Raw genomic sequence first — 23,956 nt, forward strand, 5'->3', positions numbered from 1 at the left:
GGAGAACATGGTACACTGGAAACACAAGGCCGGCCTCAAAAACACCAGGAAACACTGGAAATCCTGAGACTTCTTGCAAGGTTGAACCCCACCAAACTTCTCACCCATATGATGCAATGATTTCACATGGCGTGACTTGAACAGGACCAGAGCTTCAACAGCAGAGCTTTAATTGGATTCCTGTACAGCCAGGAGTTCACTCACATTTGTTGCTACATTTTGAAGAGAAAGTTATTTTAAGGTAGTATATTATATTACATGGGTGATTTAATGTTACCATCTACTCCCTCACCACATTCACAAAGGGTTTCGGAGGAACTCTGGAAAAAGATTTTACTGGTTCAGTATTTATAGATGGCAAAGGACAATAAAGAAGCACTTGCTAAAACACCGAGTTGTTTTTCTTGTTCCTAATTGCAATATGAATAGTCTTTATTTGTACTGCTACCACTGACAGAACTTCTACCAAGATGCGATTGAATTCATCGAAGCATCCGAGAGGTCCTGTCTGGACCAAATCTTTATAGATAACCCCTATAGACTAAAATCAAAAGTGAAAGATTTAACATCTTTTTCTTGAAAGCAACAATTTCCAATGTACTTCATATGAAAAAGAAACTAAACAACAATTTCTGTACTGCTTAGCAGAACATCTCACCTCGTAATCCATCTGCTCAGAACAGCTGAAGACATACACCATCATAGCAAGAGCACAGCCTAGTTCTTTGGTGGTCTCTGTTTTACCTGTGCTGGCTGGTCCTGCAGGAACACTGCTCCTTGTTAGGTGGAGAGACTGGATTAGAGTAATGTAACACCTTAACATAAGGAAAGCGATAGCATTGCAAGGAACATCTACAGTGTCAGGAGGTTTGGTTGTTTGGGTTTTTTTCCCACACCCTGTTTCATGGGTGATTTATTCTGAGTCCGCTTTCTTATTGTAATTTAATGTCCTAAACCACAAACATACCTCTTTCGTGTTCATGTAAAGTCATGATGTGGCACTACTTGGAAAATGCTTATTTTAGATATGAAAACCAACCACATCAACATTTTTTAGCAGGAAGGAATATCCTATCAGTGGTCACACAGGACAGGAAACAGGAGGCTGTAGTTGCCGCTTTGCCTATTTCAAAGACTTGAGCCCCAGAATTGTCCCCCAACTGAGGGTCATAAGCACTAAGCCAGCCAGGATTGCTGGATCCATCTTTCCGGATCACAAATTTTGACAAGAAATTCCATTCTGGAGCCAAAACATGTCCAGAAAAAAAGCTTCATTGTATACAGTGTGAAAAAAAGTACTGGTTTGGACTTTAACACACACACACAAATATTCTTTTGCTGAAAATGCCTGATTAACCTTGGTATAAATCCACTCATATTCTTCTTCAGACTAGACATTAAATATATACATTAAGTTATGTGAGAAATATTTCAGTTATATTAAAAGTAATGGACATTAAAATCATACTATTACTTAAGTATGCACACCTACATGTACACACATGCTCAAAGATATTGTGTCTTAATAACCTTATAAAATACATATGAGGTATGAAAGAATACTGAACTTCTAAGAAATATTTAACTTTTTATTCAGTGAAATAGGTAAAGCAGACACTGTTATTAGTAACAGTCATTACCTGTCAGTCAAAGGTGTAATAAATAGCCAAGGGGTATTTCCCAAGTACTCATAAAAGTACTGAAACTGAGCATCGCAAATGTTGGCAAAACCGTGTTTCTGGGTGTCATCTCATCTATGGTGTAGCTGTGACAGCCAAGCAAAAGCTCGGGAACTGGTGACCTAAAAAGCCATTGCAGAGCCATTATGCCATGTAGGAGCTCTTCAGATGAAAGAAATGAGACCCATCACAAAGCTACAGCTGTCATCAGTAGGTGTCACACATCATTCCTAGCCATTTATGAATAACTACTACAACCAATTATAAAGGATTAGATGCACCTTGAGGCATTTGTGCTTTTATACAGATGCAAGTGTAATATAAGATCTTTTTAATAGAGCTATTACAGCAGAACACATTGCCACTTATTAAGCCAAGACCTTTCCTTACAAACAATGCAGTCTGTGCATGGGAGCAGACATTGCTTTGACCAGAAGGAGTTTCATTTTACTCCTCAAACTTTGTTTCTTCTTGTCTTAATGCCATCTTAGAAACCCATTTTATTTCTGAGGCTCAGGAGGTCAGAAAGAAAATGAGAATTCTTTCCTATTTCAATACCCATCCAGTGAAACGTTTCGTGCATTCAAACCAGCAGCATGGGTCAGCCACCTTAGTTCTACCTGAACAAAGTTATACATAGGGCGAGCACCTTGGTTTAACTTAACACTCAAAATTGTAATTGCATGCACTTATGAAGAGTCACCACAGGAATGCCTTGCTCTAGAGATGCACATGTGTGCCCCTAAAAGGAGAGCAAAACACACCATGAACAATTGAAAATGGAATAACTAAAAGCAGAATAACCAAAGACATTTGGAAAAACCACTTGAATTGCCCAAGGATTGTCTGCATTCAGTTTTGTGATCTGAAATTTAAAGGAAATATCTTGCTGCTCACAGAAAACCTACTGAAAGTTTGAACAGTTCCCAGAAGTAGGCTAAAAGTTGACACCTGACTTTTATTCAGGAAAGTTTTGAATTCAGAAGGCAGCAGGCTGTAAAAATGCAGACACAGTACACAGGTCTGAGACAGGCTGTCTTCGTGATTATACCTACTCCACCTCCACCATCCTGGTGCCCACATGCAGATCCAGACCCAAACTTGGCTTAAGTACTACTAATTCCTGTCAAAACCACTAAAACTGTGCTTGTAAAATATAGCCGATCCAAACACATTCTTTCTGAGCTACAAGGCTTGCTACAACATCTCTAGCATGAACATCTATGGTGCAATAGATGATTTCCGCAAGGCCTTTGACACTGTCTCTCATGGCATACTCCTTGAGAAGCTGGCGTCTTGTGGCCTGGATAAGTGCACTATTCACTGGGTGAAAAACTGGCTGGATGGCCGAGCCCAGAGGGTAGTGGTGAATGGGGTGAAATCCAGTTGGCGGCGGGTCACAAGTGGTGTTCCCCAGGGCTCGGTGTTGGGCCCTGTTCTGTTTAATATCTTTATTGATGATTTGGATGAGGGGATCGAGTGCACCCTCAGCAAGTTTGCAGATGACACCAAGTTGGGAGGCAGGGTCAATCTGCTTGAGGGTAGGGAGGCTCTACAAAGAGATCTGGACAGGCTGGATCGATGGGCTGAGGCCAATTGTATGAAGTTCAACACGGCCAAGTGCCGGGTCCTGCACTTCGGTCACGGCAACCCCATGCAGCGCTACAGGCTTGGGGAAGAGTGGCTGGAAAGCTGCCTGGCAGAGAAAGACCTGGGGGTGCTGGTTGACAGCCGGCTGAATATGAGCCAGCAGTGTGCCCAGGTGGCCAAGAAGGCCAATTGCATCCTGGCCTGTATCAGGAACAGTGTGGCCAGCAGGAACAGGGAGGTTGTTGTTCCCCTGTACTCGGCACTGGTGAGGCCGCACCTGGAGTACTGTGTTCAGTTTTGGGCCCCTCACTACAGGAAAGACATTGAGCTGCTGGAGTGTGTCCAGAGAAGGGCAACCAAGTTGGTGAGGGGCCTTGAGCACAAGTCTTATGAGGAGCTGGGGCTGTTCAGTCTAGAAAAGAGGAGGCTGAGGGGAGACCTTATCGCTCTCTACAACTACCTGAAAGGGGGTTGTAGTGAGGTGGGTGTTGGTCTCTTCTGTCAGGTGGCTGGAGATAGGACAAGAGGAAATGGCCTCAAGTTGAGGCAAGGGAGATTTAGGTTAGATATTAGGAAAAATTTTTTTACTGAGAGGGTTGTCAAACATTGGAATGGGCTGCCCAGGGAAGTGGTTGAGTCACCATCCCTGGAGGTATTCAAAAAGCGAGTGGACGGGATACTTCAGGACATGGTTTAGTGGGCGTGGTTGATGGTTGGACTTGATGATCTTGAAGGTCTTTTCCAACCTAAATGATTCTATGATTCTATAAATGGTCATCATGATTTTCTGCCGATCACCCGAAAAAAGTTCTTCAAGCAGCATGGTAATAAGACCATTTAGCTGAGTGACCTTAAAAGATTTAGGTAACTCTCTGAGACCAGATAGATCCCAGTACCATCTACCATTACTGCTACAAGAAATTAGTTCTGCCTACATCATTAAATCAATCACCACAAAACCTGGCTTGTATGTACAAGTTTGCTGATATTAAACATGAGATGAAGAAACCCTGGTTTAAACAGACATTTGAACCACCTCCAAAACAATAACAATCCCAATGAGCACAAACACTGAAGACGGTCAGCTAGGCTGGGTAGGAGGAATGGTTGGGTAAGATGTGCATGAAGCTGAATTTTAAATTTTGTGGTTACAATCACCACATATGATTACATATGCACCAGACTCCGCAAAAATTGTACTAATTGCGTAAGAACATTTATTGGCAAACTGTTTGAAAATAGACTTTAGGCAAGATCAGTGATGTTTTAAAAATAGGCAAAGCAATGAAAGGAAGATCACAAAATATGATATGAATGATTATACAGAGTTACATAGTGAAAGACCCAATGGAATTTTTCAGGTTTCATGTTAATAGGCAAGAAAAACATACACAGCTACTGCATGTAATTCTAAGGAGGCAAATGTAACCTTATTAGAAAGATATAACTTATTTGCTAGCTGGTGTGAGACAGAACCGTGCTTGTACACATTTTAAAATTCTGGTTTAAAGTAGGCAGTGAATTAGTGAGACCTTAAACACTACATTTTCTGTATATTATATAAAAATAATACAGAAACACCTATTGGTGCTGTTTTTACTGAGACACAGTTAAAGGCCCAGAAGGTAACTCTGTGCAAGCAAATTGTTTGAGGATCACAGTCTAAAGCCCTAACAGATTTTGAAAATGCTTACAAAAATAAAACCAGAAGGTAATTTCACAGGGCTCCCTATTTTTTCTGTCATATCATAAAGGAGATATCAATAGCAACATTGTGAATGAAATTGTCTAGCATCCTGAAATATTTCTGGCATCTTCCTTTAAACACACCCAAAGCTCCACTTCTTTATGGCAGTGAGCTACCATCTGCAGAGAGGTTCAGATGATCTTTCCTAGTCCACTCTTTTTACAGCAGAACCATTCCAAAGTCCCCACCACAGGCCTGGGAAGCAGCAACAGCATGAGACAGTGCTCTCTGCTCTACTTGCAAAGTGACCACAGAAACACTGCCTGCCTGGATCACATAGAGGTTCATCGTGGATCTGTCTCTGCCTTCCACAGAAACTAGCAGAGATTGATTTAAAAAAACCCAAAGGTAACATAAAAAACAAGTTGTATTGGCTTTGTGTGGCATGGTTTTGGTAGCGGGGGGGGTTACAGGGGTGGCTTCTGTAAGAAGCTGCTAGAAGCTTCCCCTATGTCCCGTGGAGCCATTGCCAGCTGGCTGCAAGACGGACCCACCGCCGGCCAAGGCCGAGCCAATCAGCGGTAGTGGTAACGCCTCTGTGATAACATTTTTAAGAAGGAAAAAAAGTTGGGACAGAGGGTAATCGGCAGCCAGAGAGACGAGTGAGAACATGTAAGAGAAACAACCCTGCGGACACCAAGGTCAGTGAAGAAGGAGGGGGAGGAGATGCTCCAGGCGCCGGAGCAGAGATTCCCCTGCAGCCTATGGGGAAGACCATGGTGAGGCAGGCTGTCCCCCTGCAGTCCATGGAGGTCCACGGTGGAGCAGATATCCACCTGCAGCCCGTGGAGGACCCCACGCCGGAGCAGGTGGGTTCCCGAAGGGGGCTGTGACCCCGTGGGAACCCCACGCTGGAGCAGGCTCCTGGCAGGACCTGCGGATCTGTGGAGAGAGGAGCGCACGGAGCAGGTTTTCTGGCAGGACTTGTGACCCCGTGGGGGACCCATGCTGGAGCAGTCTGTGCCTGAAGGACTGCACACCGTGGAAAGGACCCATGCTGGAGCAGTTCGTGAAGAACTGCAGCCCGTGGGAAGGACCCATGTTGGAGAAGTTCGTGGAGGACTGTCTCCCGTGGGTGGGACCCCACGCTGGAGCAGGGGAAGAGTGTGTTGAGTCCTCCCCCTGAGGAGGATGAAGTGGCAGAAAATAACGTGTGATGAACTGACCGTAAACCCCATCCCCGTCCCCCTGTGCTGCTGGGGGGTTGGTAGAGAATCTGGGAGTGAAGTTGTGCCTGGGAAGAAGGGAGGGGTGGAGGGAAGGTGTTTTGAGATTTGGTTTTATTTCTCATTACCCTACTCTGGTTGATTTGTAATAAATTGAGTTAATTTTCCCCAAGCTGAGTCTGTTTTGCCCATGATGGTAATTGGTGAGTGATCTCTCCTGTCCTTATCTTGACCCACAAGCTCTTTGTTATATTTTCTCTCCCCTGTCCAGCTGAGGAGGGGGAGTGATAGAACAGCTTTGGTGGGCACCTGGCATCCAGCCAGGGTCAACCCATCACACAAGTGCAGGAGAAGGATATCCTGGGAACATATGCCATAATTTGCCACAGACACAGCAGACAGAATTTACTAAACAAAAAAGAACCAAGACAACAAAGCCAAACTCCCATAACTACACTACCTATTTTATCATTATATTTAATAGCCATGACTGAAATTTGGCTAACCCTTCACTTGACCTTTTCGTATACTTCTGCCATTCTGTAGCCAAAGGTTCCATATTTTAAACTGTACACTGTGTGAAAGTATTTCTTTTGTTTAAAGTCTGCTACCTAATAGCTTCAGGTAGTGTCTATTAGCTCTTGTATTATGAGAAACAGCAAAGAAAGATTAATCTTTATCCACCTTCTCTATTACAGGAATAATTTTAGACATCTCTGTCAGATTACTTCCCCCTTAAAAGTCTCTTTCATATTTCATATTGCCTTTGGCAGATTTTCTAGGTTGGAAAAGAAAACCAAAACTACTTAAAATTTTCACAGAGAGAAGAAATACTCGCACCAGGACAAAAACATTCAAAATAAGCTGGAGGTAAACAAGGGCAAAACAAAAAAAAAAAAAAAAAATCAAACTGCAGAAGGTACCCTTCTGAAGTGGGACTAAAACTAATAATATTGTAAGTAAACTGTTTGGTTTGACACAAATAAAACCAACAGTTTTGACTTCCTTACACACTCACACACACACGTGTTTAGTACTTCTATACGTACTGGTTGCATACTCTGTTCTTGTCACACCATCATGGTTGATGTTCAGCAGTATCTTTGCTTTTACCTTTCATCTCAGTTCAGAATAATCCTACAGAAACCCCAGTAATTAAGACATGATAACAATGCCCATGAGATAACAGAAATGGAAGCGAAAGGTGCATTTCTTTTTTCTGTAGGTGTTAATAGTTTATTTACTACAGGACTGAAATTACTAGATATGCCACTCCTCTCTTTTTATGAGACCATTTTCACACTGTACCTACTTTTTCACTGCATTAAACAAAAAGATGATGTTCACACTTGCTTCTTGTGGCTATCCTTCAGGGCTGATGCCAAGCCCTCTTCCAGCCTACTGAATGCCATTTCAACATCTGAAACCCACCAGATTTGTGAACCAGTAAGTGCAACCTGGGCTGCACAGTCAAAACCCCACTGTTCTCTCTGCTTCTCTTCATAGACCAGTATTGCCTCCATGATGTAGAGGTGCACTGTTCTGTGTAGTGTTTCCTCATGGTGCTGTCACCAAGACTCTACCTTTTGAAGACACCCCCCCCCCAAACATGCATACATTTATGCACGTAACATAAATGGTACATTTTATACTACCAATATAGGAAGCTTATCTCAATCTTTATAAAGGATTTTCTTTACATCAACATTCTTTGCAAATTTGAAATGAGAGTGGGGGATTTTTTTGTTCCATTTTCTCTCTCCTACTGCCTCTTCAGTAGGGTTTAGCTCACAGGAGCCCTTCCCAATTACTGAGATACCAGACATTGTTTTGTTTTACATATCCACTTGACTTGAACACAGGCATACCATCTTAGAGCTCCAGATATGAAAGTCTGAAGTTTTTCTGGTCACAGACACAGAGTAAACACAGACAATACAGTCTTTCCTATGTCTCTATGCACTCAAACGTAGCTGATCTTGGAGAAACTGCCTCTAAGAGGCAAGCTGCATATATTTGTCCATTCAGTCTGGGGCCTCCCTGCTGAGACAATCAATCATTAGAACCACATGCAACATTGATTTTATGCAATGTGAATGCTTATCCATTCAGCACTGTTCTGAGAACAATAAGTTATTGTCTCAGAAGCTGCTGATCTGTTCTTTCTGACCTACCACTACTCAGTTAGCACACATACTGGCTGGCCAATTAGCAAATATGAGGCTCAAAAACAGATAAAACCCTGTTCAGCTGATAGGGGACACAGGAGAGAGCTGGAGGTCTGGAGAGGTGTGTGCTACAGGATAAGAGAGGAGGGGATCTGAAAGTATAATGGAAGATGAAATGAAAAGGCAGAAGAAGAGAGAAAGTATGAGAAATGCAACATTCAACCACAGGCTTCATCAATTCTGTGGCTTTTAGTACTTTTTTTTTTTTTTCTTTTTCATTGCTCCTAAACACTTAGCTCTCTATTCTTAAAAAAACCCTCCAAACTTACATACAAGGGGCACCTAGACAATTTGTTAAATTATTAGTTTATTACACAGTTCTGCACCACAAAATATTGTAGAATTTGGAAAAAAATACTTGTAAGGGTTTTTTTATTTTTTTCTAGATTTACTTTTTTAAAAGCAGCATTTCATGCCATTGAAAGTGTCTATTTAATCTACATCCCATAGAGGGCAAGATCTGTAAAGGAAATTTCACATAACTCAACATACCTGACCACTGCATCCACACCCTTCATAGAACGGAACATACTCCTTTTCTCTGCTGAACATCCCAAGGGCAGTATTTACAGTTTCCTCTATATTCTCTTGAAATGTAAGATCAGCAATATTGTCCAAAAGTTTGGTAAGATAATGGGCCACCTGCAACCAAAATGTACCGGACATAAGGAAACCATTTACCTTAGATTTGTGTCAATCACACTACTTTAATGCATATTTCTATTAGAGTGGATGGGATGACTACCATTCTAAATTTTGCTATACACAATAAGATTTTGTGGTTCAGCAAAATTTAACAGTTCTTAGCAACTAACTGGAAAACATGAAGTCCTTGCACTTATCTTACAATTGTGTTTCTTATTCTAATGCTTTCAGCACATAGTGCTTCAATTGATCTTAGCAAGTAAGATGCACTGAATGACCAGGTGATTAATCAACATTTCATTCTTAAGTTTTAAAGACAATTACAAAAATTAAAAACATTTTTTTCCATAGTATTAGAACACTTATGCCAACTGAACAAATAAGAAGAGTACTTCCCTGGTGGCACAGACTGACAAGGCAATGCTATCTGATTGTCTGTAGCATGATCACTACACAGGAGGTTTTTATGGGAAAATCTGAGGTTAATTACATTATTGTCAGTCATCAGAAGAATCTGAAGGACAAAGGTAGCTCAATATAAAACTGAGAGGTCTTGAAATTATTAATTATGGCTAGTGCATATTTCACAAATTGTTGATTCAGGTCTAAATGTCTTGTGTAATTACACACCTCTCCAAGGACTATGGAGTTTGAAGATCACTGTCTACACACCAGCATGCTCTATGCCTGGTAACTAGAACAGAAGATTTATTTAGTTGCTTTTCTTATATATGGTGCAGAGCAATGAGTGAATGAAACAAGTCACTGAGACTTAGTTACGTAAAGAAGCTACGAGACTCTGTCACCATGTTTGAAAAGGCTCAGTGTTCAAGCCTCACATGCCCTTCATCCTCTTGGAAAGCATCAGTTCTTCTGTTACATGTCACATTGCATCCAAAAAGGCTTTACCTGAGACACACCAATAACTAGCACTCAAAGAATTAATGGTCACGGCTGGATAGTCACTGAGGCCAGGAGTATCATCTGGCACACAGATAACATAGTACAAAGCTTCTGAAATACATCAAAGTGCCTGTGCTTTTATATAAATTGGTCTCAAAGCGTCACAAAACCTAGCAGATTATTGTTCAAGGTAGGAAAACAGAAGGATAGCTACAAAAAACATTCCTTGTACAATGGTCAGCAGCTCAGTCACTAACAGCCTAACAGAGACCATAGATCTTTCAGTCTTACTTATCATCACTATGCATAGCGTGCCTGAAATTAGATCAATCCGTGCTAGAAAGAGAATAGATTTGATGATCTCATTGACTTTTTCCATTTTCAATTCCTGCAAACCTATAAACCAAAAATCCAAATAAATGCAAATTGCACATGGCTAAATTTCCAGCAAGAAACAGCACAAGATTTGTAACGCTTCTCCTCAGAATGATGGTTTCAGCTTTCCTTGCTGAACACCTTGTACTTGCCCTAGCTGGGGGGGAAAATGTTTACTACCTTCCTTACACAAAGTGATCCTATTTGTAAAGTAAATTAACACTCAGAAACAAAGGTGCAGTTCTACAATACTATCTCCTCACATGGTTAGCTGGAAAACTTGCCTTTCTGTAGACAAAATGGAGTACAATAAGATGCAAGGAGGTTCACCTGTTTTGGCTGTGTTCCTTTTGAACGAATGTCTAGCAAGTCTGCTGAAGAAACAAAATAGAAGCGTGGAAAAGCTACGTGCTTGGTTTCTAAATATAAAGCCAGAGCTTTTTCAAAAAGAGAAAGTCTGAAAATAAGACAGAGATTTTAACGATACATGCTTTTAATCACCCTACAGCCAAGAATTCCCTCCCAGTTAAGGAGGAAATCAGACCAAATCGTAAAACAGAACAATACAATCCACTTCTAATTTAAAATAATAACAATGAATACAGCTGCAAGGAACAGATAAGGTGGCAAACCTTACATGTTTCCTTTCCAGAAACCAAAAAGGGAACATGCTCTTTTTACTCATTCAGACCAAGGAACCCAAGAGAATGGAAAGGTGACAGAAAAGTCCCTGAAAAGATAAGTTTGGCTAAGTGGAAGATCCCCTTCAACCTTCCAAAGAGTCCAGCCTTAGTAAGTAAGGGACAAGAACAAAATTTCTTACTTGACAGGGCAGTTATTTGCAGATAAATTAAAAAAAAAAAGTGTGTGTGGAGTGAAAAATAACCACTTTTCTTGAGATGCACACATTTTATGTATGAAGGATAACAAACATGAACACACATGCTGCTATTGACACAAAAAGTATTAAGAATCTAAATACTCAATTACATGCCTATCATCTGGAGAGGAAAACCACACATTTATTTATGTGTGACTGATGCACTTTAGCTATTAGCTTGGTATCTCTCATAACAGAAGTGACATCTCAAAAAACGGGTTTGTGTTTTGGGTTTGTTTGTTTGTTTCTTTGTAACTTCCTATTACAACTTTTTCCTGCAAGGAGAAACAGGCTGTGACTCCAAACATCGCTGCCTGTACAGGTAGGAAGAGTGAACATCAGTGGCAAGTTGAAGGCATACGTTTAAGTGGGCTGAATGAGGACCTTTGCTGTAGACAATCCACTATCTCCTGCTGGAAGTGTGAAAGAAAGACTCCCAGCTGCCAGGTTGTGGATGGGGAGAAAAAGAATTTGATCCAAACTGACCATATTTTTAAGACTTTTGACAATTTTTATGTCATGCAATCCATAAATAATGAACCAATGCCTCAAATGTAATTGATCATATAAAAAGCAGTAAAAATCCAGTATGTCAAATAGAAACAAATGACAAAAATATTATCAGATCATCTCACACTTGTACAAAAAGCAAATGTGACCTGACAGCTCTCATTTCCTGACTGTTCCAGAATTACACTTTAGAACAATTCTTAATCATGCTGGTAATTTTACTGTGCTGCAAAGCTTCAAAATTTTCATACACCTTTGGCTTGTAGCATCCATCACATTTTTTGTATTTGCTATGTCAGTCACCAACTGCTGTACAGAAGTGCGAGGAAGTTATTGCAACATGTAGAATTCCCCTCAGATTTTTTTTTCTACTTCATACCTTTTACTATACTGGGACAAGAAAAGCACTGGGGAAAAGAGCTGGAAGAAGGCACCTCATCAGCTTGTTTTAGGTTCTTTTTCTTAAACAGCAAAAGAAAAAAAAAATCTACAAAAATGTATTTTGACAGTGTTTAGACTGAACATGAAGGAAATGTAAAAAGAACAGAGAGAACTGCACCGGAGGAAAGCAAATACCACCGATTATACTATCAGGTCTCGCGTAACAAAATAAAAATGACAGATCATAACAGCAGCATGAACTTGTACAACAATTCTGCATATGTGTGCAAGCCCAATGCTTTTTTCAATATGCACCATGAAGAAACTTATACATGTTAAATGCCATGAATAGTTTCATTGTTCTTAACAGGGTTGTCAACTTGTGCAAAGTTGTGAATATAGATTTTTTTTTTTGGCATGTAGTTAGGCATGCTGCTGCCCGCATTGTTTAAATCTGCCACTTAAACAACTAGAAATTTATTTGAAATTTTAAATGTAGAACCTCCCTATAAATCATTACCATATCCTAGCTTTTCAGAAACATACATAACGAGAACTTTCCCTGGCATATGTGGATTGAATTATAGGTATATTGATAACACACAAGTTATTCTCTTTACTAAGTGAGGGTTCAGTGACCTTTCTTGGACAGAATGAACAATTAAGACACAATATTTTGTGTAAGTTCAAATGTTTAGGTTAACTGCTGTAATTACCTTTGGCCAATAATAAATAATAGACCATTAACTTGTATTTCAACTGTCATTGTCCTAAATGATACGGAGTTTGGCAGAAGGGATTTCTGTAACTCAGAAGTATCATATCTCTGTGTGATTCCATGGGTTAAAAAGCTAACAAAGAGTAAATAAGAGAAAATATTAAAGTCATGTGAAGGAATGACCTGCAGAACTTTGTCACAACTCACAGTTTGTGACAGTGTGTCAATCAGCAGCTGCCGGTCCGTGTGAAAGGAAAACAAGGCAAATAATTACTTTGATTTTTAATAATAAAGAATGCAAAATCTACCTCTCATATTCTCCCAAGTAAGTCTGAGACTCTTGTAATAATGTTAATTCAGTGGGTTAGAAACAAGCCTATCAAAGAAGTACTCAAACTAAACTGTCAATATGGTATTGTTATTTTAAAAAATAATATCTATTAAATTACCTACCCTAAATAATTAAAATACAAGTTATAAATGGACATGAACCACTAACTCTACTAACTTTCAAGTCTCTGTTGATTTCATCAAATCTGTTTGCATCTTCTGGAAGCTGGCTTCCGATATCTTCAGAGCCAGTGAAAATAATTTCTGGGTGAGACCACGTGAGTTGAACTTCCATCCAAATGGAAATGACAGAATCTGCCATGTTTAATTTATTTTGCTAACCTTCCACTTGTTCAGTGAAATATGCCACATATTTTCTTTTCAGAATCATTTGCAGCTGAACCTGGAAAAACAAAACACACAAAAAACTGCACTAATCAAAATAATTTATCAAACAGAGGAACTAGGGCTAATAAAAGTTTAACAAATTCTCCTCTAACTTATTATTGTATATCGTAACAGAAGACATCTTTAAACACAGCAAATGGACAGCATATTATTAAATGACTTAACAAAATTACAGCTTTCTAAGCTTATATCTTCTTAGATTTTTTTTTTTTTTTAACTCCTACGTGGAGACAGGAATTTTTTTAGAATATATATAGTTACATAGCATACATATAATTTCCCAGGACTAACATCTGGAGAAAACATAACTCTCTGCAATAAAGATTCAGGAGAATTGTTTTAACTGACCAAGTCCATCAAGGGAGTGAATAATATTGATATACTAATAGTTTTTCTATTAATTAAATCCTTACTTGATTGTTATCTAAAGTTTCAAGCAGCTGTTCATCTGACTTTAATAAAGGAGCTCTGTTCCTGTGATGCTCTTCATAAGAAAATTCCATGGCAGCCCACGTTTGGCTGATTTCTGCCAAAATCTGGGAACAAGAAGAGTAGTAATAACATCTGCCTATGCATATCACATTTCATATTTTGAGTTGAGAATTTTAATTAAATTATATTTAATTCAGAGTGGTGGTAAATGACACCACAGACAAGAAGTTAGTTTCACTAGGCTGTGAATTTTTTTCCCTAGGTAAGTCACATGAAACTATTCAATTCTATCATGAATTTCTTGAAACAAAATCAAGTAGTTTGTTACATACTATTCTGCAAAAACAGAAAGAAAAAATGGGCATCTCTCACCTTTTTAGTACCCAACTCCTTCATAGCATTGTCAACCATACTTTGGACTTCATCTTCTGCTTTATGAAGCTGGAGTCCCAGAAGGTCTGTCAAGGTAGTATCTTCCACTACTAAAAGCCTGACCTATAAAGCAAAGAGGCAGCAGAGAGCAAAATAAGTATATGAATAAGAAAAATCAGACATAAGCATATAACAAAGTATTCAAATGAAGTCCAAGTAAAAAACAATGAATTAAGTTATATGCACTCTAAATACTAGATATACTTTCAGATTTGCACCAAACTTTGAACCTAATCAGCCTAGATGAAATCCTTCTTGAAGCTGTTACTGTATATTTTTGGTTTGAAACAGTCTGTCAAGTGATAGTCTGCACGTTCTTGTACTGTGACATACTGTATGTCATAACACTAAAAGCCAAGTATATTTGCACAGCTGCCATTGAAGCTGATGTAAGCTACAGACACAGTATTTGCACAGTAGAAATCTTGGGGGTAGTGGAGGTATTTGCCACATTTTGTTACTGCTTTGTAAGATATCAATAAAAAAAAACCTTTTAAATTTTAATCAAGGCTTTGAAAAGACTACAGTCAAACTTTTTTTCATTTTTTTGTTAGGAAAAAAAATCACAAAAATGTTGTGCTAGGCCCATTTAGGAGCTTTCTGCATTAAAAATAATTTTAAAATGTCCTTTTAATAAAACTGTATGTGAAAAATGTTTGGCATATGGGAACAGAACCATTGTGTTATGCTCACGCTCTTCTGTGTTTTTCTTTCAGCTTTCCAGTTTTCTTCATTTTAAAAAAGTGATTGAAAATTGATCTTTTTTTTTTTTTCCAAAGTGGCTAAAATAATTTTATTCAAATTTTGAAAACTAACAACTGGTCCATGTTATACCCTAGGAACCAAAACCACTGGGATTCTTTTTGAGAAATTGAAATAACTTTTTTTTTTTGGTTCATACAAACTTCTTTGGTTCTCCAGTTATATTGTCAACAGTTGGGTAAAACATATACATCTCTCCCCATTCTGGTACCCCTGTCTCTTCCCCCTCACCTCACCCCCCCTTTTTTTTTTTTTTTTTAAAATCTACTGTCAGGTCCAACAATCTCCCTATACACTAATTCTTAAAAAAATGTATCAGTAGGCTGATATTTCAGGTGGCCTGCCTTTCCTTACCTTCCATTTCCCTCTGCCCATTATTTCCTCTCTTCACTATTAAGAAACATTCTCTTTTGCTAGCCAGGAAAGTTTCTAGCCACATTGCTTTGTTTCCTTATAAATATTTAACAGAAATTTTCACTGCGAAGTATTCCCCTGTCCCAAACCAGACAGACTCTTTCAAGCTTCCTGCTATTTTCAGGCTCAGCAGGGAGACAGCCAGGTATGGAAGAACCCTCTAATTTAGCAAACCAGGTCTGCCTTCAGAGAATTGGGTCCTTTTGTCTGAGCAGAAACCACAAATTCACTTCTCAACCCATGAGATGCCTCTGTCTGAAACTTAAATCTCTGCTCTACTTATACGTTGAATAGTTGGCAGCAGTGGCTCTACCATATGCCTGACAGTACTGCTGCATCTATGCGTAGAGTATGAAAGACCATCACCAGGGTCTCTTTGGCTGAATACTTACTCCTGTCACATTCGTGACCTGGTGGCAGTGTCTGTCTCTGATTGCAGGATTTTGCAACTCCAGTATTGCTCTCAGTGACAACATCAGATTCTTCACCTTCAACTCCAAGCCACTATATACATCCCAGGAACAAACTTCTTTATCCAAAGACCACCTTTCCTAAGGAACAGGGTTAAAATAATTGCAATAATTACTTGCCATTAACAGCCACCTTGTTGATAACTTTAAGAAAAATTTAGGCAGTCTGTCAGAAAGCTCTCCTTTCTTGTTTCATGTGCAGATGTGTGGGACAGTTGTAGTTAGCTCAAGACTAGGGAAGATTTTATCGGGGTCATTGGTTTATGTGGCAGATAAAGCAAAGGCTTTGGAAATGTACTTTCCAGTATGTCATTTAAAGTAATGGAACTGTATTAACAAGGCATTTACACAGTGATTGTATGATTCCTGCTGGATCAGAGCCATTTACTTTACCACAGCCCTGATGATTTAAAGTCTAATTTTCTTATTAATTATTTCACTGCAGATAAAAACATCCATAAATTCAATACATTCAAAACCACCATTCAGAGGAGCAAGGGAGACTCATATGCACACTGGAGCGTGATGAACATGACACAAGTGATCAGCTCACAGGCAGCGATCAGCATCTTCTCTGTTCCAGGACCTGGCATATGTGCCACAGTGAATGATGAAAAAGCAGAAAGAGAATGCAGTTATTTCAATTCTCTCCTTGCTTTTACCACCCCTATCACAACATGACAACCCCCACTATCAGAACTGGCTAGGTGGAGTCCATAATTTTGCAGCAATTTAAGCCAAGACATCTGCTGTAAAGTCTGATTCTTCTCTTAAAGCACTACTAACCAGGCATGCAGTTAAACTTATTTATTCCTGAATGAAACAAATGTGTAAAGAAGAAGAAACTTCATACCCATTAGGTTCAAGACTTTCTTCCTTCCATACTCAGCTACTATACTGTCTATGAACCACAGCTATTCCTCTAGTGTCCTGCAAATAGTCGGGGGGGCTTTGTTGCTATTTTTGCTTCATAATTCCCTTGACCCATTGGAATTGTCTTCTGCAGGGCAACTGTCAACAAAACATTGCAAATACTTCAAGAAGAGAAAGTGCCCTCCCTTTAAAAGTGAGCATCTTTGCTGCAACTCCCAACACTCTGGAGCTATGTCTAAGAGCTAAGCAGATAAACCTCTGCAAATTCCACCTGTCTCTAAAAATAATGACTTTCATCTGGTGGGCCCTGTCATAAACCCCCACCCTCTTTATTTCACATACTGCCTCAATTCAGAGAAGTGACAGCATGGTTTTACTATGTACCTCCACAGGGACTCGAAACTCACCCAGAAGAACAAAGTTTTAAAGGAAACCCCCCCAAACAAAACATGTTCCAGAACATTCAGTTTGGACATGAGTAACAAATCCACGGAAACATCGAAGTGGGCAGGAAAAGTGAGGAACGGGTGGCACCAAGACAGATAAATTGCAAAAAGAGACAGCTATGGAACCTGCCTTGGCAAACCTTCTGAGCTGCACCATCCATCTGTTCCACATTAATCTGTGTCCACTGGGTTTTAGTCCAATCATCAGTGCTGCTCTGAAAGTACAGATAAAAGCATCAACAACATTTGGTAAAGACAAGCTTCTGCTACATAACAGATAAATGGATGCAGGGGAAAGCCCATCACACAGCAGTAGCTCCTGGACCTTATTTTTTTCCAGCCCTATACCAACACTACCTAGAAAGCACACAAAATAATCCATCTTCTCAAAATCCAAACCAAAAGCCAAGCATTTAAAGAGTTTCATACTTCAGTATCTGATAAGTATACATACATACCTACCTTTCTTGCACTATTAAACACACACCTATATCCACCGACAACATACAGGTGCACCTGGGAGATGTGGGGGAAAATGCTCTGCACCCCCTCCTGGCAATACAAATGCTATGCACAAATTTAGGGAAAGAAAGTCTAGTACATATATTTTTTTAACCTTGCCTATGAAAAACAACTTCTTGAGGGAAACAGAAAGTTACAAGGCTGATTTCCCATGCAGGTATGTACACTGATTTTTCCAGACTCTTGCATCTAGCCTTCTAATGTACAATCCTCGGTTCTGAAGTAGAATTTTCTGGCTTTCTGAATTTTTACTCAATGATTTTAATTATTCACGTTATTGGTATTAAAAAAGCTTGAAATGAAACTACAAGGTTGTTTTGCTTTGGGATTATCTTGAAATTAGTTAACTTGAGGACAGAGATATCTTTACTCTGGGTATCCTAAAATATAGCAACTGTAATTTCATAAACAAAAGGAATATGAAAATCTTCAGTATTTTAAACTTTTTTTTAAAAAAAATCAAAAATATAACACTTCTAGAATCAAATTTAAAAGAATATATTTTCAATGTTATACAACTTTATAATTAATTTTAAAAAAAATTCTTACATTAATATAAACACTAATATCCCAAACTATCTTGATCAACTGCACTTCTTTTCAACATTGTTTCATTTGCTTGCAGTCTGGAATAGCTACTTCAAATAGTTTTGCAGATTCCTGCATTAGTAACATTTCTTTTTCCAGCATCTCAAGCTCTTGATTTGCCTTGAAGAGGAAAAGAGCACTCAAAGTACAGTTATAGGGTATATTGAGCTTACCTAAACCTGGCAGCGAAATATATAGAACCTGTATATATGATTTGACATAAGAAAAGCTGAGAGCAATTACTGCAAAGATGTTGAAAAGCTGCATTTACGTTGTCTCTGAAAGCACCCAAAAGGCATATGAAGGACTCTATTTGAACTACAAAAACAAAAGCCGCATAGAAAACAGTTAATTTATACTCTTATAATAGATCTCTTAACTTATTAATGTTGTATAAATGTTAACAAAGTCCCTTCACGATGTTTTTTAAAAGATGCATTAAATAGTCTATTTAGACTATTGTATTCAAGAGCACATTATACTGACTTTTTAAAGGAACATGAATAAAGAATATGAGCAAGTATTCTGAGATTTTTTTTATCAGTAAGCATATGAGCATTAGAAGAGAAACAAGAGAAACCCAGATTTGGTGGTGCTAGAATTATACCAGCTTCTTGAAACAAAACAAAACAACCCCCAAAAACCAAAGCAGCAAACAAACAAAAAGCCAAGAGAAACAAAAACAAAACAAAAAACCCACAAAACCCACCCAAACAACACACCCCACAACCCCCAACCCACAAATATTTTAATATCTACAATAAAACATCATTAGATTTAGCACTGAAAGTTTACAAGCAAATATGTTTTTCCGAGATTCCCCATTACCTTAGAGATGAGCATATGCATTTTCTGCACCAAACTGAAAGGCAGCTTCCATTTTAAATCTTTCTCTGAATTCCATCTGCCTCCCCCGATGAAATACAGCTAATAGCACCTGTCACTGATCATGTTCTTATAAAAAACCAAACAGATAAAAAAGACTGATCCTAGAATTCAACATACATCAAAGTAAAGTGCATTTTCTTCCAATAACCGCAACCCCAGATGCCTGAAGAGAAGTTACTTTATGCTGCACCGACACAGCTCTCTTAACAGCATTCCATTTTTCAGGGAATTCCTATTTAACAGGGTAACATTATCTTGAGGGAAAAATATCACAAATGGCAGAAATATATCAGTAAAATTTGTATATTAAGTGAGGATATCCCAACACCTGCCTATGAATAAGAAATTACAGTGGAGAATTTATTTAACCACAAGCTATACTCCATATCATAGCTTTTACTAGAATTTTTGTCAACTGTAAAAGAATTAATTTTATGGATCATCAGTAATCATAAACCACTTGAACTTAATGAAGTCGGTATAATCACATAAGACTTCATTCAAAAATATGTTGGGAATCTTCCACACAGTAAAACAGAGAGCTCCACTCCTGCTGCTTTAACACATTGTCAGATATATAAAGCTGACCCGGAAATAGCTTTCTCACTCTACAAGTCTCCCAAAGATCTCTAAAAAAACTGTTCAGTAAGCCATGTGAAAAAAACCATTCCATCAGGATGAAAAAGAGAAAGTACAAAAAAGAGAAGCCTGAACCCAAGTCACTTCAGAATAACTAGAAGACTAGTTTAAGGTACACATCAAAAATCCTACCTTTATTTTCCTAGTCATCCCCTCAATCTGGTTTGGACCAGATTGACACAGAAATTCCACTGTGGACTGGAAAACTCACTGAAACTGGTAAGAAATTTTCATTTTAAGTAATTAGATTATCTGATGAAAAACTTTAGTTGAACTTCTACCCAATTCTATTTAACATTATTTACAGTTTAGTGCATCTCCCAGAACAGACCAAGTAAAGGTCTGTCATGTACAGATGCTGATATTAAAGCTTAATAAACTCTTCTTTTAGTGCCAGTAGGAACCACTGCAGCTGTAGTGCTTTCTGACCTATTCTTAACCACCAAGTTTTGCTTAATTCAGATAATTCCCCCAAATTTCACTTGCCACGCAAAATAATTATAACTGGGATGGGTGCGGGGCAGAATGTATACAGAAACAAGTGGCTGAGGATGTCTGAAAAAGACAGCATCATCTGACAGGCATCAAATCCTGGATTTTGTATCCATATTTGAACAGAGCCCCAAACTACTGCTAACTGTGTTAAGGCAGGCAAAGCAACATAGGAAATACACTCACTGGAGTTTCTATATGGCTCTGCTTCTGGGAGGAGGCTTATGAATGTGAACACAATTTGGTCATTATTTAAAAAAAAGGCAAAAAATAACTATGGACCTCATCAGAACAAAATGTACAGATCTCTTTTTGAACTGATTTTCCATCATTCACACAAAATAAGCCTTTTAAAGAACATAAGAAAAGCTACCCAGTTTTATTGCTGGCAGTTGAGAAAGAACAAGGAGAATGGAATTATTTTACATCACTGAGATCAAATACTGCTATTTTAGGACTATCTACACATATGTACATGAAATATTAGTTTTGCTACCATACCTCTAACTGGACATAAACTTCACTTGACATCTTCTGTCCATAGCTTTCTAACAGTGCAACCATCTCTTTTAAAGGTTCAAAGAGTTCATCAAGAGTTGTCTGCCTCTCCTTCACAGCCAAGAGATGGCCCATCATTTCTGCCAGCACACAATAATTTCCCTTGGTCACCTCTCTTTGGAGTTCAGCATCTGCCACTTTTATAAATTCTTCAAAGTCAGTTAGACTACCAAAGAGATGACAGGTATGATGACACACAGAGCAAACATTCCTTACTATAGTGAATAACATATAGTAAGCCCCACTGATACTACTTATGTTGTTTTACAAAGTAAATATAGTTATTTATAAAATAAAATAAAACCAATACAGTTTCACTGTATTATTTTAAGACTTTCTGGGCCTGATTTCCAGAGATGGTAAGTGCTGCTACTGAGAATTAACCCAACAGGATATGCAAGTACAATACCTGGAAAACAAAACAAAATAAAAACCACTAAGAAAATAATAATAAAAAAAAAGCTGCAAACCTAGATCATTGAAGCATTACATGCAAGACGACCCCAAGCTTATAGTAATTCCTTTAGTGCATGTAAACATGCACACGTGCACTCAATTTTACCTAATAATGACAAATCTCAGGAGATACTCCTTAAACATCCAGCTCCATTTCTTAATAATGTTTAGCAAGCTCATTTTGAAAGGCTTTGTATCCACTTTAAACCAAGTTTCAAAAAATTTTTGAGTCTTCAATGTTGCTTATCTGAACATAAAGATTTTCATAGATGCCAATCTAGAGCAGAAGAGAGATAAATAAATGCGTATACTCTTCCAATCCCTATCCCCACCTCCACTAAACAGCCAATTAAGACTAGTTGCTTTCTTGCCTGCTCTTTAAACAGTTTAATAGTGGGAGGGTGTTGAAAGACTTCATCAGTAAGAGGCATCTTTGTGGATGCTAAACCATGACCACAGAGAAGGAATCGCTTCATAAACTCAGACCGGTCCTCCAGCCAGAGAGACACATAGCTAGCAAGACATATTCTGTACTCCAGCACTTTGCTGGTAACATTTGCCAGTCTCTCCATAATCTCCTGCCTGATTTCAGACAGATCAAACATGTTGTCCATATCATTCTAGGCATCAAAAGAAAAGTTTTGTTGTTTCAGTGAGACAGTAATACCAAATGGTTAAATTTACATACAGATGAAAGACTGGAATGCCACCCCTTTTCCCCAGAGATCTATTAACAAGAAAAACTACAATTCACTCAGCTGTTTCTATTTTGGGTTTACCTTTCATTATATGAACACATAAAACCAAACTGAATAGATATCCTTTGCAAGTTATTCAAAGCTGAGCTTTTAATGGACTATATATAATTCTGACCACCAGTTTAGTGGATAATCCCTTACTTGTCTAAGAGATTAAGCTTCCACTACGTGCAGATTTACAGACTTCAACACCCAAGGTGGAAGCTCACAGCACAGGAACCAAGAGATAAATATTCAGCTACTCTAAACTAGCTATGCATAAAGCATGAAATGGATGACTTCATTCTGCTGCTCACAGCTGCAGAAGTGGGTGAAAACATGAGTAAGCCTTTGGAAATGAATGGGACTATGCCTCTATAAACTGTGTAACTGAGAGAACAGATGAGGCTCAGGATTTGAAGACGGATGCTATTAAATGAGTTTGCAAGTAAAAATAAGCTTCTTGCAACTTGCAATTAATTGGATTCATTATTTCCAAACACAAGAGGAGAGGCTGTTCCTGGCAGTGTTCTGTTCCCAGGTGTGCTGCTACCCTTTTCACCTGACATCTGGAAAACATCACCCAGGAGCTCATCTATTAGGTCATAAAAGCCATCACCAGCCTCTTTATCTAGAGAAGGTTTAAAGTTAATCTCTGGTCCATTAAGGATCATTTGTGCCTGAAAAAGTGGAGCTGGCTTCAAACTTTCTTCTGTGTTCTCCAAAAAGAAGTCTAAGGAATGCATTATGGTGTTATATAAACCATCAACCACAATGTCATCAATGTACTGTATATAAATCTTCCAAGAGGCTGAGGAGGAATCTGTTTTGAAGGGCTTTAAATTTCCCTAAATAAGCAAAGAAAAAACAATTGAAAAGTACTTTAATATATGTTTGTGTTAATGTGTATCTTCATTCAGTACACCTCCTTGTTTCAGTTTTATTTTATATAATTGATGTATATCACAAGACAACACTCTCAAATATCTCTCATATCAAGTATGCTCCTGGACCGTACTTTGGTCAGTGTAGGAGACTCATGAACCTCCTTGGAATCACATTTACACTAGCTAAGCTCAGTGCAAGGGTGAAGGTATCCCTGCATTGAAAAGGCTACAGGTTGGCAGAAAGTTATCATAAAATACAGCAACTTTGACAGAATAGCCACATTTTGTAAGAATACTTCTGCATGTTTGTTCTGCGTTGCAGTATCAACCCTTGTTTTATTTAGCTAAACGTTAAAAAGAGACCTTTTTTCTGATCTTTTAAAATAAATATCAATAGTATAAATAAAGGCAATGATACAAATAAAATTAGGTCTGAAACTGAACTAAAAGGTACTCCAGATAGTAACACTAAGATTAATGTCAATAACAGACACAAAAATTTGTTGCAGTAGACACAGAAGCACGTCCCTCAAAATATTAGCAAAAATGGGGCACAGAGACAAAAAAAACCCCTACTTCTGCATTCACATCTTAATTCAAGTTAAGTTCTTTGATTCAGTCTCTGTATGACATATCACTTGTAGTCACGTAATACAGCAGTTCATATTTATATATGTTATAATTTGATTTAGTATTCATAAGTAAACTGGTGAATTAAATTATCAGCTGTATATTTTTAATTTCACATATAAGAAAGGAATATTCACATTTCAAATCAAAATTTTTTCACAATATAGCTA

The 23,956-nt window shown here is 38.4% G+C and overlaps 1 protein-coding gene across 1 annotated transcript in view; it reads right to left on the minus strand.

The window, feature by feature from the left end:
• The window catches only part of DNAH11 (dynein axonemal heavy chain 11), a 167,752-nt gene that overhangs the window by 121,763 nt on the left and 22,033 nt on the right, over positions 1 to 23,956 (minus strand). Inside the window, 23 exon segments of the mRNA XM_052779465.1 lie at positions 390 to 541; positions 659 to 815; positions 1,641 to 1,801; positions 2,851 to 2,911; positions 4,040 to 4,119; positions 7,532 to 7,765; positions 8,903 to 9,052; positions 10,664 to 10,823; positions 11,977 to 12,032; positions 13,331 to 13,555; positions 13,974 to 14,096; positions 14,365 to 14,487; positions 15,993 to 16,151; positions 17,520 to 17,543; positions 17,545 to 17,604; positions 18,461 to 18,630; positions 19,337 to 19,407; positions 19,501 to 19,619; positions 21,020 to 21,242; positions 21,639 to 21,751; positions 21,753 to 21,809; positions 21,904 to 22,152; positions 22,773 to 23,117. Of these exon segments, the coding sequence (XP_052635425.1) occupies positions 390 to 541; positions 659 to 815; positions 1,641 to 1,801; positions 2,851 to 2,911; positions 4,040 to 4,119; positions 7,532 to 7,765; positions 8,903 to 9,052; positions 10,664 to 10,823; positions 11,977 to 12,032; positions 13,331 to 13,555; positions 13,974 to 14,096; positions 14,365 to 14,487; positions 15,993 to 16,151; positions 17,520 to 17,543; positions 17,545 to 17,604; positions 18,461 to 18,630; positions 19,337 to 19,407; positions 19,501 to 19,619; positions 21,020 to 21,242; positions 21,639 to 21,751; positions 21,753 to 21,809; positions 21,904 to 22,152; positions 22,773 to 23,117 (3,272 nt within the window).

This window comes from Harpia harpyja, chromosome 1 (genome assembly GCF_026419915.1).
Source record: "Harpia harpyja isolate bHarHar1 chromosome 1, bHarHar1 primary haplotype, whole genome shotgun sequence".
Classification (NCBI taxonomy): Eukaryota; Metazoa; Chordata; class Aves; order Accipitriformes; family Accipitridae; genus Harpia; species Harpia harpyja.